General features: G+C 48.5%; 2 protein-coding genes across 2 annotated transcripts; both read right to left on the bottom strand.

The window, feature by feature from the left end:
* Positions 1-1,388: 1,388 nt before the first annotated feature.
* LOC142827226 (olfactory receptor 52K2-like) lies at positions 1,389-2,370 on the bottom strand. Its single transcript, XM_075921526.2, has one exon. It carries the CDS (start codon positions 2,349-2,351, stop codon positions 1,389-1,391), a length of 963 nt encoding a protein of 320 aa, XP_075777641.2. The 5' UTR covers positions 2,352-2,370.
* Positions 2,371-13,040: 10,670 nt separating this feature from the next.
* Positions 13,041-14,054, bottom strand: LOC142827180 (olfactory receptor 52K2-like). The gene has a single exon (XM_075921306.2). It carries the CDS (start codon positions 14,052-14,054, stop codon positions 13,092-13,094), a length of 963 nt encoding a protein of 320 aa, XP_075777421.2. The 3' UTR covers positions 13,041-13,091.
* Between the last annotated feature and the right edge of the window lie 342 nt (positions 14,055-14,396).

The raw sequence follows: 14,396 nt of genomic DNA, 5'->3' as shown, positions 1-14,396 counted from the left end.
ATCTCCCGTGTACCATGCGTGTGATGTCACACGGGCCAGGGTGGTAACCTGTGATGCAAAATGTCATCCTCTATGAGCCATGACCTCCCGTGCATCGTGCATGTGAGGTCACGCAGCTGGGGACGGGGACGGGCGAGGAAAATGGAGACGACTGTGATGAGTTCAGTTGCTGAGCCCTCCTTGGATTGAATTTCCACTGGGCCCATCTCCCCCACCCTCCTGGGCTCCCCCCAACTCTGTCCTGCTGATCCAGGCCAGCAGGCCTCCTCCAGCACTGACAGGCATAGGGTCACAGCCCTCTGCAGTGAAATACAGACACTGGGATCCACATAGCTCTGGGCAGGCTCAGCTACAGGGACGTGTCTCAGCACCCAAATGCACAACCTTTTAATCCAAGAAAGAGACTATTTACCTGTCCCTGATCCCCCTCAAAGTTGTTCTGATAATCTTTCACACACAGGCGGCCTTTCAGTCTAGGCCCCCAGGTCAGTCCTCTCGGGCGGGTAGCCAGGGAGACCTGATCTCCTACATTATCTCACTCATAAGGCAGGAGTCCTTGGTTTTAGTCTGACACCCCACCTAGCTACACATGGAACAGTTCATGGTTGAAGATGGATTCCAGCATCCGGCGACACGGTCACATGTCTCTGCAAGACCTCGTCTCCATACTTCGTGGGCTGACCCACGTGTTCGCAGGCAGGATAAGCATCATTGTCTCTTTGCTAATGGGGCCTGAAGTACCATTAGTGGCTCTCACAATGTTAATAACACAGGTGTCTACTGCACATGCCCAAGCAGTAACATAGCGAGGGAAGGCAGTTGCTTCTGGGTGCAATGCTAGGGGTCACCAATTTAGTCCCATTCCATTCCCCCTGACATCCCTCAGCTTATCTGCTCCTCTTCTGCCCACCGCTGCTGGCTGGAGCCTCCTCCGCACTTCTCCGCGCCCAGCCCGACCCTCCTCCATCTCCAACGGTGGGTTAGTGCATGTTTCAGATGCATATTTCCATAATGCATATGGCCTGGCCACAAACTGGAGGGGGCAGGAGAAGACCTGGTAAAACCTCTCCTACTCCTCCCAAGGTCGGGCTCAGCCGTGCACCAGGTTTGGGGCCCCACCGCATAGTGGCGGGGGGAGGGAGGCGCAAATTTGGCCTTTGACCCTAGGCGCATAACAGCCTCACTCTGCCTCTGTGTCTAAAGTGAGCTACAAAAATGATACATACGTATAAATGGGAAAATCATATTCAGTAGATTACAACTTTTCCAGTGAGGTACTTCTCATAAAGCACAGATGAAGTAATATTCAGATGCATATTTCCATAATGCATACGGGATGCCCCGACACAGGGATTTTCCTGTATCCTGGGGCTCCTTCAGTGGCCCTCCTAGATAGTGACCTCTGCAAAGTGCTTTCTTGGGCAAAAGAGCTTCAAGATCTGTTTCCGGATCTGCTTGGTCTTCATGCCGTAGATGACTGGGTTTAGCATGGGGATGAGGACAAAGTACACATCGGCAAACAAGACGTGGGAGTGGCGAGGAATGCTGAGGCCCAACATGTGCAGGTACATGGAAAGGATTCCTCCCGAGTAGAAGAGCAGGATGACACCGATGTGGGAGCTGCAGGTACTGAAGGCCTTGTGACGCGCCTCGTGGGATGGAAGCCGCAAGAGGGAGTGGAGGATCATGCCGTAAGAGAAAGCGATGCAGATGGCATCTGCCCCCACCAGGCCCGTGGCCACAACGATGCTGTACAGGTCGCTGACTGATGTGTCGGTGGTGGCCAGCTTCACCACGGTCACATGGTCACAATAGGAATGAGGGATGACATTTGTTCTACAGTAGGAAAGACTGGTTAGAAGACAGGTTAAGGGTGGCACGACCGTCACCCCCCTCGCAAGGGACAGCAGCCCCATCAAGGCAATCTTTGGGTTGGTTAGGATGGCCTTATATCTCAGGGGCTTGCAGATAGCCACGTATCGATCTATGGCCATGGCCAGGAGCACCCCCGACTCCATGGCGGTGAGGAAAAGGATGAAGAACATCTGGAGGAAGCAGAACTCGTAGCTGATCTCTCTGTCATCCAGCCAGAAGACGCTCAGCATTTTGGGGACAACAGCCGTAGAGAAGACCAGATCAATGACAGCCAGCATGGAGAGGAAATAGTACATGGGTTCATGGAGGGTCACATCCTGCTTTACCACAAAGAGAACAGCACCGTTTCCCAGCAGAGTAATTATGTACATGATGCAGAGCGGGATGGCGATCCAGATGTGCTGAGATTCCAGGCCAGGGACGCCGGTCAGCAGGAACGTAGAGGGGTTAGAGCAGGACTGATTGGAGAATGACATGACCTACGGCATATGCCAGTCAGTCAATTTGCAGAAGTTTTTTCCCTGCCATGCAATATTAGATATGGTGCTCCTGTCAAATAATAATATCTGATTCCTATATGAAGAAAAAAATAAATATTAGACCCACACGGCTCTAATGTGAATATGTTCTCACATCTTGTGTCAAAAAGACCAAAAGGTGTAGCCATGTTTGTCTGTAACTTTAAAAACGAATGGTCCTCTGGCACTTTAGAAACTAACCAAAATGTATAGAATCATGAGCTCTTGTGGGCAAAACCCACTTCATCAGATGAACTGGAGAGGAATAACAGAAGCCTGGAATTTTATAACAGAAAAAGAAGGGCGGAGGGGGGAGGTACCTGTCAATTGTAGGACTGGTGCTAATGTTGGAAGTGTCCCATCCTTGGCTTTTGCTGTACAAAGAGGTGTTAAATTCAGGGAAGGCTGGATTTGTCTTTGGACACTGATTTTGTATAAAACTATTCTTACTTGTTCACTAACTCTTGAATCCCACAACTGTAGAGAAATCTATATGATTTTCTATCACTTTTTTTGCTTTTCATCAATCATCATCATCATCATCATCATCAACTACAACCATAGGCTCAACGCCCTCTGATGTCCGATGCCTCCTTCGCTATTTCCTTCCATCTTTTCCTGTCCACTGCAGAGTGCCTTAGTTTCTGTAGACTAGCTCCACACCAATCTACTACATCATCTCCCCATTCTCTGTGAGGTCTGCCTCTCCTATTCGGACCATCCATTGTATTAAATACCAAGGTCTTGACTTTTCACTCGTAGTTCAGGATCTTTCTATAACAACTCCTCTCAAATGCAATATCCTTCTCTTCAAATCTTTCGTTAGCATTCATGTCTCACATCCGTACAACATGCTGGTAAATATGTACGTTTTCAAGACACTCAGCTTCATTCCCAAGCTAATCGCTTTACTTTTCCAGATCTTATCCATCGCCTTCAAACTCAATCTTGCTTTCACTATTCTAGTCGCTATTTCCTTCTTACATTCTAGATCATATGTCATGCTGCTCCCCAAATACGTGAGCTTCTCTACATTCTCTAGTTCCAGCCCTTCTACACTGATCTTCCTTCCTATTTCCTTATCTCCAAATACCTTTGTCTTCATTTTATCGATATTCATAATCAATCTCTACCGCTTCCCTTCTTCATTTAGCACCCACACCATTCTCACTAGCTTCTCTTCATCTTCCTCGATGATAACTATATCACACACAAACCTCAGGTTGTTAATTTTCATCCCATGCACCAATATCCCTTCTACCTATTCCTTGATCTTTTCCATCATTCTCTCTAGGTGCGCGATGAAGATGCTCTTGGGATAAATCATTTCACTTTTGGAAACATCTACTTTGGGCAAGGCCCTGTGAATTTACACTGCACCTGCCTGGGCTTCTGGGGGTATTACCCCCTTACAAACAATAAACTATATAATTACAGGCAGTCCCCGGGTTACATGGATCCGACTTACATCAGAGCCCTACTTACAAACGGGGTGAGGCAACCCCGCACTAGCTGCTTCCCCCCAGCAGACCAGGGAGACGCGAAGCTAGTGCCCCCCCCCCAGCAGACCAGGGAGACATGGAGCGACTTTTCTCAGCAGACACCTCAGCTTGAGAATAAAGGACTGAGGGAAGTGAGGTGTGGGAGAATAAAACTGAGCTCTGGAGAAATGTTTGGCTAGAGTTTCCCCTACAATATGTACCAGTTCCGACTTACATACAAATTCAACTTAAGAACAAACCTACAGTCCCTATCTTGTACGTAACACGGGGACTGCCTGTATTTTAAACGGACATGAAACTGACACTTTCAAATCACTTTTACAGTATTGCCAACCTAAATGGTCATAGATAAAGAATCAAGCTCACCAAAAATCATGAGATTGCCTTTAACATAAAGAAATGATGTAAAAAGAAGAGTTTTGCTGAGGGTGGGTCATTTACATTACACTTCGTTAAGATGCACTGAAGTCATGTTTTCCCCACAACCACGAGAGCTAGGAACTTCATTTATCTTTAAGAATGATGGCTGAATTCAACCCATGCCACTTGACTCCTAGCGCTGGCACTTGAAGGAAAACAGTAATTAACATGAGACTCGGCACAAAATTATGGGGGTTGGACACCTTGCTTTCACTCCTGTTTAAAGGCTGGCTATTTTCCAGAAGGATCTTAAACACAACACTGCACTGATGCACTTGAATTTTCACAGGAGACTATTTTAACTCAAACACCAAGAAAATTCCATGAGGTATCTCCGGGCCACTGCAGGCAGGAAAGGAAAATAAACAGGCCAAGGAGCTCTGGGCAGCTCGTCCTCTTCAAAGTTGGAGGGTCAAATTTTCTAGTACTTAATTGAAGAAAACTTCTATTGCCATCAGCCCCTCCCTTCAAAGAAACCACATCACAGTGAATATGTGATGACCCATGTGGGAAGTAACTATACTCTTCATGCTGGAATATCTGAGCCAGTTTACCCAGAGTTACACCCCCCCTATGACTGGCTCAGGGGTTACAATTTCTGGCATGTTTGGACAGAGCTCGGCATGCAGATGGAGCCCAGGGAATAACACAAATCATGACAATAATCATCGACTTCACGGACTCTCTGGATCCAATTTCTGGTTTAGTCTGGAACTGGCTTGGCCATGGCTGAACCCTAGGACTTGGTGGCAGATTCACATCTGACGCCCTTTCAACACTTTCCCATTCTTTCCTTTCCTCAAACTCGGATCAAAACAAACCGGCCCCCGTTACAATCTGAACAAGCTCTGCAGGCATTGCCGTATAACTCCACCTGGGGCCGAGCCTGCCACCCCGTAGGCTTACTTGCTCTTCTCTTACCTGCCTGAGCCTGATAAAGTAAAAACTGTGTTATACTGCACGCTTGGGGATTAGGGCATTCCGGTTATCTAAAAATTCCACTTATCTGAGGGACCCATCAACCTAGGAAAAACCAATTGACAATAACAGTAAAGCTCAAGTTTCTAATATTGGCAGTTTTTTAGTGTGAAGTTGGTCTCACATTTCTATTTTGAGTTAAAGGTGATTAGTACTTCTGAAATAAAAAATTGTTAAGCCTATCATGGGAAACCAAGCCAGGCCTGTGAGCCTGAAGTTGTGACAGTACTGTGGCTGGGGGCAATGCCGGCTAACAAAGTTTTCTGGTTAACAGAGTGCCAAGTAACCAAGGTTTCACTGTATATATATTTTTGTTAGTTTCTAAGGTGCCACAGGACCACTCATTTTTTTAAAGTTATTTTTAAGTTACAGACTAACACTGCAACCCCTCTGGGACTTCTAGCCTGAGCAAAATGAACCAGAGAGAATTGCAACAGTTTGAGCACTGCAAATTACAGCCAATATCTCCAGAAAGATCTATGATTCAGACTGGACTCCTCTATAACAGTGTTTCTCCTCTTTTTTTTATAAAGTACCCCTTTTTCCAAAAAAAATTATAAGTACCCCCAGTACCTACAGTTTTCAGACACACAAACATTTTTTTCTACTGTTGCAAAATATTTGTTTAAACAACACAATCGTAGCCGAGCAGGGGATGAAAATTTGGGGTGTAAAAAATGCTGTAAAATTTAAAAAACAAATTCAGGTTTCTCCATATTTCAGTTGTGTTGACGTACACCCCCAGACTTCTCCCGAGCACACCAAGGGGGGACATACCACTGGTTGAGAAACACTACTCTAGAACACAGGGCATACCCAAGTCGAGCTCTTTAAGATTCTCAGTTCCAGTGTCAGTCTCCCGAAGCCATTCACCCCAGTATCCCCTCCTGGACTTTATTAGGGAGCACATTTGTCCTTAAGTACACATGACGCTGTGGTCCTGAGTAATTAGCAACTCCACACACAGGGAGTAGGGGCTTTTCCGTCGTGGTCCACCCACCTCTTTTACTTTCCAAACAGGTTGTCACCAGTTTTCTGAACATACCTATCATGCAAACAGTCCCACCAGATTTCAGTGATGTCAGTTACATCACAAAAGACAGGACTAGGCAGCACTTTAAAGATTAACAAGATGGTTTATTAGGTGACGAGTTTTCGTGGGCCAGACCCACTACCTCAGATCAATTTGTGGAAGAAAATTGATCTGAGGAAGTGGGTCTGGCCCACGAAAGCTCATCACCTAATAAACCATCTTGTTAGTCTTTAAAGTACTGCATAGTTCTGTCTTTTATTTCAGCTAGGCCAGACTAACACGGCTGCATCTCTATCACTAGTTACATCACAGGTCTTCTATTCAATAAGAAATCCCAGGCTTTTGCCAGTTATGGAGACTCCTAACATTGGTGTGTAAGCAACAAAAACTTCTCCATCCCTCCACCTCGCCCGGCCCTTTGTAATTAATCCAGGAATCACAGAACATGTGCATAGGTCAAATCACCTAGAGCAGTGTTTCTCAACCAGTGGCACGAGTCCCCTTGGGGTACTCGAGAAAAGTCTGGGGAGACAACTGAATTTGGAGAAAACTGAATTTTGGTTTTAAGTTTTACAGCGCTTTATTATTTTTATACTTTTTACACACGAAAATTTCATCACCTGCCCTGCTACGATTAAGTTGTTTAAACAAATGTGTTGCAATAGTAGAAAACATTTTGTGTGTCTGAAAACTTTAGGTCCTGGGGGATACTTTATAAAAAGAGTTTGAGAAACACTGACCTAGATAGTTAATAGCCAAAACTTCAAGGGATTAGAAACACTGATCCTCCTTCCTTCCTTTCTTTCTTTCCTTCTGTCTGGGGTTCAGAAGCTCTGTCTGAGGCAGGGATTTTATTGTGGTTTCTAACCTTACTAACCTGCTCCATTTAACTTTAAAAACTGGGATCCATGCTTTAGTTTTCAGGGTGAAAGCTTTGCCATTCTTGATGTCACATCTTATATGGGTACCTTTTTTAAATCGTATAAATTCTGGAATTCTGCCCAGTGCACAATGTGCTTTCCCGATGCACTGGGAGCAGAGCAGATCAACATTTTGGTTCCAATACTTTCTGCAGTGAAAAGTCATTTTTCAAGACAGATGACATTTTGGCAGAAAATTTTCTTTGTGCTCTAAACTTCCCGGGTTTGGAGATGAAATCTTTGCCCTCCCCCACTCTCTCACCTAAAACAGAAACTCCCCAAAAACTTCTGTAAAAATATTTTTGGGTAAAAATCTTTGACTCTTATCTGTAATTTATTTTTACTGAACAAAAAGATTATAAGTGAAAACAGATATTAAAAGGGAATATTTCCTGCTTTGGGGGTTGATTTTTCATCGACTCAAGAGAAACAATTTCAATATAAATGTGAGGAGAGGGAAATGAAAAAACAAACTAAAAGTATCCAGCAAAAAATAATTGGTTTTGTGGGGAGGTTGTTTATTTGTTTTGTTGCCTAGCTCTAATTGTGAGATCACACGCACTGCAAACGCTGAACCACCCCCAGTCTGCTACGCCTGTGACAAACACTGCAGTTTAACTTAGTGATAGAGATGCAGCCGTGTTAGTTTGGTCTAGCTGAAACAAAAGACAGTACTATATAACACTTTAAAGACTAACAAGACGGTTTATGAGGTGATGATCTCTCGTGGGCCAGACCCACTTCCTCAGATCAAGATGTGTGAATCAATGCACACAAAACAGATATAAGACTCTCTCACAGGGAGAAAGCTGTTGCTTGCCATTTCAGCCAGACTGACTGTTCCCTCAATGACCTGAAAACATGCACATTGCGTAAAGAGACTTTAACTCCAGACTTCAACGAGAAGCTTCAGAATTGTCATTCATGCTTAAATTTGACACTTCATGTACGGGTTTAAACAAAGACTCTAATTTTCTCACCCATTACAAGATAGCTTCCCCAATTATCACCCCTATGTCATTACCTCACAGACACCAAACTTCCCCCCTCACTCCCACTCTGTTCTAAAATTTGATTTGTCAATTTCACTCGCGTTCATTTTTTTGATTGTATCACTTTGGTATATATGGTTCTGTCGATTTTCTTCCACATATTGATCTGAGGAAGTGGGTCTGGCCCACGAAAGCTCATCACCTAATAAACCACCTTGTTAGTCTTTAAAGTGCTACATAGTTGCAGTTTAACTTAACTCCCTTTCAGTCAGCCTCATGCCGAGGATTTTCCAAAGAGCAGCTCTTTCCCTGCTGCCACCCCCTGCGTTCAAACAACCCTACATGGTCACCTACCTCCTGGTAGGACTCCAGCCTGCCCTTCCTCATCTCAGGGTCTTGCTGTGCCCGTGTGTGTCTGTGTGTGTCTGAGTGCGAAATGTCCAGGCAACATTGCAGGGACTTTATAATTCATCTCAGCTAAGCCCTATGCGAGCTGTGCACCAGAGGGCCGTCTCTGGGGACTGTGGCCTCTAATTGTGCTAGTCCAAGGCCCTGAAGGAGCAAGGAGATTGACCCTAGATTGCTTCTCACTGGCCTGCTCTGCTTTGCCAGCCCCAGGGTATGGAGCCAGGAGGGTGTCGTGCAACCTAGCTGTGCACATTAGGGCTAGTGGGGTTGGTTCCCTCTTTCTGTGTAGCTTCCCCAGGGGGAAATCCTCTCGTCTAAGAATTTCTGTCAGGTCAGAGCCACACCCTAGAGCAGGGCCTGACGGAGCTCCCTGCCCAGCAGCCGGCTCTGAAAGGATGCCCTGCCTGTAACCACAGATGAACCTCAACCTTGGATCTCCTGGCAACGCTCTATTGTCTAAGCCAGAAAGCCACTTCCCCCGTGGCCTGGCTCCATCACACTCACACACACACACACACACACACACACACACACACGCACACACACACACACACACACACAAGCTTTCTTCCCCACCATCAGTCTCTCCTGTGAGGCTGGCCTTTCCAGCAGGGCTGCTCTGGCAGCACCATGGACACAAAAAGCCAGTGGACTGGATTCCCCAGGTGTGAGCTTGTGTGGCCGGGTCCTACTCTTTGCCTCTTACCCAGTCCTTGGCAGGGCTATGTTGGGGGCCAGACAGGAGCAAAGGAGCAGGGTCAGAATGTCACTGGGCCCCACAATCCCCAGCAGGAGTCCTGGGCCTTGGGGATGTATCGTGCACGTGTTGTTTAGAGCAGCCCTGAGGCTGCTCCGACCTTTACAGGCCATGGGTCTGAGGCGATACCACTGGCTCCCTTGCACAGCTCTGTTCCAGTCTGTTCCATTCAGGACTTCATACCATGCGCCCTCACCACAGTGTGTGACCTCCTTCCGGTAGCACCTCACATTACCGCCTGTCACATGCTGCCTCCCCTGCCCTGTCCGGGGGAAATGTGTGGGGCAGAGCAGTGTGAGAGGAGGCCAGTGAGAGACATGCCCTGTGCCTGTGGAGCGGAGCACACAGAGGTTTGGGAGGGCTCCTTGCTCTGGGAAGTCTGTTCCACAGTCTCAGGTTAGACCACATGTGAGCTCTGTCTCCTGCACTGACGCTCTTCGCCCTTCATGCCGAGCCTGCCCCGGGGCCTGGCATCTGAGCTGTTGACCATGGTCGTCAGCCCAGACTTTCTGAAATGCTGCGTCTAGTCCATTAAACAGGGACCAAGCCTTGAATTTGAAGTGCTCCCGTCCCCTCACTGTGCCCGGGCAGGGCCGGCCCACAACATTTTGGCACCTGAGGAGGGGTGCTCAAATGATGCCCCTATGTCCCCTCGCTTGGGCCAAAACTTTGAAAGGTCTCAATTCTGCCGTCTTCCTGTTCTTTTTGCTCCCCTTCCTCCAGCACAGCACTCCACCATCTCCGAGCAGGGAGAATACATCTGCACCAGCAGCAGACACAATTTTCTACACTCTGGGTCCTAGTGGCTCCCCCCTACAGTCTGGCACCTGAAGCAGCCGCCTCAATACGCCTCATGGTAAGGCCAGCCCTGTGCCCAGGGCATATTGGGAGCTGTTCAGAATTAAGGCCAATGTCCGTAGCTTGGAAAATAGTTGAAGAAAGGAATAAATTATCTCTCCAGGGGGTGTGGCACAACTCCCTGCAGTTCACTTTGGCTACGTCTACATGGCATGCCTTTTTCGACAGAGGCTTTGTCAACAGCCGCGGGCAGGTAGTTCAAACTACCGGGCATTTAAAAATGGCAGTGCCCGGGAACATGCAAATAAAGTCCAGGATATTTTAATCCCGGGCTTCATTGGCACGTTCGAATGCCTACATTAGCCACTCAAGGGTGGTGAACCCGTGTCGAATAGAATAGAAGTCAATACAGACCAAGGATGGTGGTGCAACACAAGACTGATTTTTGGAACTCTTCGGATGGAGCTCCAGGGGGCAGGGAGAACTGATCACAAGATCCTTTTCCCACAACAATGGCCTTGTCATCAATTTTGCGCCCCAGACTTCCCGGCAAGAGGGTATTTGCAGCTTATTGTGACCCATTCAAAAGAGCACACACTGCTTACCCAGTCGTTATTTTGTGGGTACCGTCAGTGCTCTGCATGCATTCCCGGACACAGACACAAACCAGTGCAGGCCACTACTGTATTTTTACCTAACCCCTCTTCCGGCCAGCAGCAATAGGAGCCCTTATACCTCTCTCCTAGGGACTTGTGATACCCCCACTTTGGACCAATGGCCCTGTGTTCCCAGGCCAGGTGTGGAATCCAGTCACAACATCTACAGCCTCGAGGCTATTCCCATTCACTGGCACCATAAATCGAAGACACGGTGCTTTGTACCTGGAAAGGAGGGGATAAATGAAAAGACGGGGAAAGGAACAGGCAAAGGAACAAAAGAGGTCAGATCCATGGGACCCCAGCTAATTTCACAGTGCAGTGGGGCGGCTGCTCCATTCTGGTAAGGGAGGGATTAAAAGCAGACTGGAAAGAACCCCTTCCAATGGAAGGGACACTTATCAGCCAATCAGAGGGCAGCTTGCTGGGATGGCCCTGTTTATAAGGAGCTGCTAAGCAGAGCTGTGGGCAGTTGGGTCCTGACCAAGGAGGGAGCAGGGGCAGGTTCCCAGGGAGGAACACCCTAGTTGGAGCAGTGCTGGGCAGGCTGAGAGGAGCAGAGAGAGAGAGGCTCCAGCTTGATAGCCCCCAGGCTCTGGGCCTTGAAACAAGGGCCGAGAAGGTGCAGGGGGGGATGGGAAGCAGCCCAGGGAATGTGGGCAGTTAAGGGAGAGAAGGAGGGTAGGACAAGGCTGCAGCCAGAGGGTCCCTGGGCTGGGGGACCAGGGTACTGGATGAGCCTGGGCACCCCCACCCCAAGTCCCTTGCACCGCACCTTGGTGTGTGGCCTTTACAGTATAAATACATGACTAGGAGCCACCCTTGCACCGTCTGTTAGCTCCACGACCCTGGGAGGCATCGCTAGACCCAGCTGCCTTCTCTCCCTGGCTCAGGAGCACCAGAACAGCGCAGGCAAAGTCACGCAGCTGGGGCCGGGGACAGGCAAGGAAAATGGAGACGACTGTGGTGAGTTCAGTTGCTGAGCCCTCCTTGGGCTGAATTACCACTGGGCCCATCTCCCCCACCCTCCTGGGCTCCCCTCGACTCTGTCCTGCTGTGCCAGGCCTGCAGGCCTCCTCCAGCACTGACAGACAGAGGGTCACAGCTCTCTGCAGTGAAATACAGACACTGGGATCCACTCAGCTCTGGGAAGGCTCAGCTACAGGGATGTGCCTCAGCACCCAAATGTACAACCTTTTCATCCACGAAAGAGACTATTTACCTGTCCCCGCTCCCTCTCAAAGTTGCTCTGACAATCTTTCACACACAGGCGGCCTTTCAGTCTAGGCCCCCAGGTCAGTCCACAATGTTCTCAGCAGTCCTCTTGGGTGGGTAGCCAGGGAGACCTGATCTCCTACATTACCTCACTCATAAGGCGGGAGTCCTTGGTTTTAGTCTGACACCCCACCTAGCTACACATGGAACAGTCCATGGTTGAAGATGGATTCCAGCATCCGGCGACATGGTCACATGTCTCTGCAAGAGCTCGTCTCCATACTTCGTGGGCTGACCCACGTGTCCGCAGGCAGGCTAAGCTTCATTGTCTCTTTGCTAATGGGGCCTGAAGTACCATTAGTGGCTCTCACAATGTTAATAACACAGGTGTCTACTCCACATGCCCAAGCAGGGATGTAGCGAGGGCGGGCATTTGCTTCTGGGCGCCACGCTAGGGGGGCACCAATTTATTCCCATTCCACTCCCCCCGTCATCCCTCAGCTCACCTGCTCCTCTTCTGCCCACCGCTGCTGGCTGAAGCCTCCTCCGCCCCTCTCCGCGCCCAGCCCGACCCTCCTCCATCTCTGCCGGTGGGCTAGTGCATATTTCAGATGCATATTTACATAATGCATATGGCCTAGTCCCAAAATGGAGGTGGCAGGAGAAGACGTGGTACAAGCTCCCCTCCCCCTCCTCGCAAGGTCGAGCTCTGCCAAACACCAAGTTTGGGGCTCCGCCGCACGGTGGCGGAGGGGGGGGAGGCGCAAATTTGGCCTTTGCCCCCAGGCGCATAACACCCTCACCATGCCTCTGTGTCTAAAGTGAGCTACAAAGACGATACATACGTATAAATGGGAAAATCATATATGGTAGATTACAACTTTTCCAGTGATATTTTACATGAGGTATTTCTCATAAAGCACAGATGCAGTCATATTCAGATGCATATTTCCATAATGCATATGGGATGCCCCGACACAGGGATTTTCCTGTATCCTGGGGCTCCTTCAGTGGCCCTCCTAGATAGTGACCTCTGCAAAGAGCTTTCTTGGGCAAAAGAGCTTCAAGATCTGTTTCCGGATCTGCTTGGTCTTCATGCCGTAGATGACTGGGTTTAGCATGGGGGTCAGGACGAAGTACAGGTCGGCAAACAAGACGTGGGAGTGGCGAGGAATGCTGACGCCAGACATGTGCAGGTACATGGAACCGATCCCTCCCACGTAGAAAAGCAGGATGACACCGATGTGGGAGCTGCAGGTACTGAAGGCCTTGTGACGCGCCTCGTGGGATGGAAGCCGCAAGAGGGAGTGGAGGATCATGCCATAAGAGAAGGCGATGCAGATGGCGTCTGCCCCCACCAGGCCCGTGGCCACAACGATGCTGTACAGGTCGCTGACTGATGTGTCGGTGGTGGCCAGCTCCACCACGGTCACATGGTCACAATAGGAATGAGGGATGACATTTGTTCTACAGTAGGAAAGACTGGTTAGAAGGCAGGTTAAGGGTGGCACGACCGTCACCCCCCTCGCAAGAGACAGCAGCCCCATCAAGGCAATCTTTGGGTTGGTTAGGATGGCCTTATATCTCAGGGGCTTGCAGATAGCCACGTATCGGTCTATGGCCATGGCCAGGAGTACCCCCGACTCCATGGCGGTGAGGAAAAGGATGAAGAACATCTGAAGGAAGCAGGACTCGTAGCTGATCTCTCTGGCATCCAGCCAGAAGATGCTCAGCATTTTGGGGACAACAGCCGTGGAGAAGACCAGATCAATGACAGCCAGCATGGAGAGGAAATAGTACATGGGTTCATGGAGGGTCACATCCTGCTTTACCACGAAGAGAACAGCACCGTTTCCCAGCAGAGTAATTATGTACATGATGCAGAGCGGGATGGCGATCCAGATGTGCTGAGATTCCAGGCCAGGGACGCCAGTCAGCAGGAACGTAGAGGGGTTAGAGCAGGACTGATTGGAGAATGACATGACCTACGGCATATGCCAGTCAGTCGATTCGCAGAAGTATTTTCCCTGCCATGCAATATTAGATATGGTGCTCCTGTCAAATAATAATATCTGATTCCTATATGAAGAAAAAAATAAATATTAGACCCACACGGCTCTAATGTGAATATGTTCTCACATCTTGTGTCAAAAAGACCAAAAGGCATAGCCATGTTTGTCTGTACCTTTAAAAACGAATGGTCCTCTGGCACTTTAGAAACTAACCAAAATGTATAGAATCATGAGCTCTTGTGGGCAAAACCCACTTCATCAGATGAGCTGGAGAGGAATAACAGAAGCCTGGAATTTTATAACAGAAAAAGA

Source organism: Pelodiscus sinensis, chromosome 1, assembly GCF_052426305.1.
Source record: "Pelodiscus sinensis isolate ZL-2025 chromosome 1, ASM5242630v1, whole genome shotgun sequence".
NCBI classification, from domain to species: domain Eukaryota; kingdom Metazoa; phylum Chordata; order Testudines; family Trionychidae; genus Pelodiscus; species Pelodiscus sinensis.
Note: the sequence above shows the minus strand (reverse complement) of the source record. Positions and strands in the feature narration are given on the sequence as shown.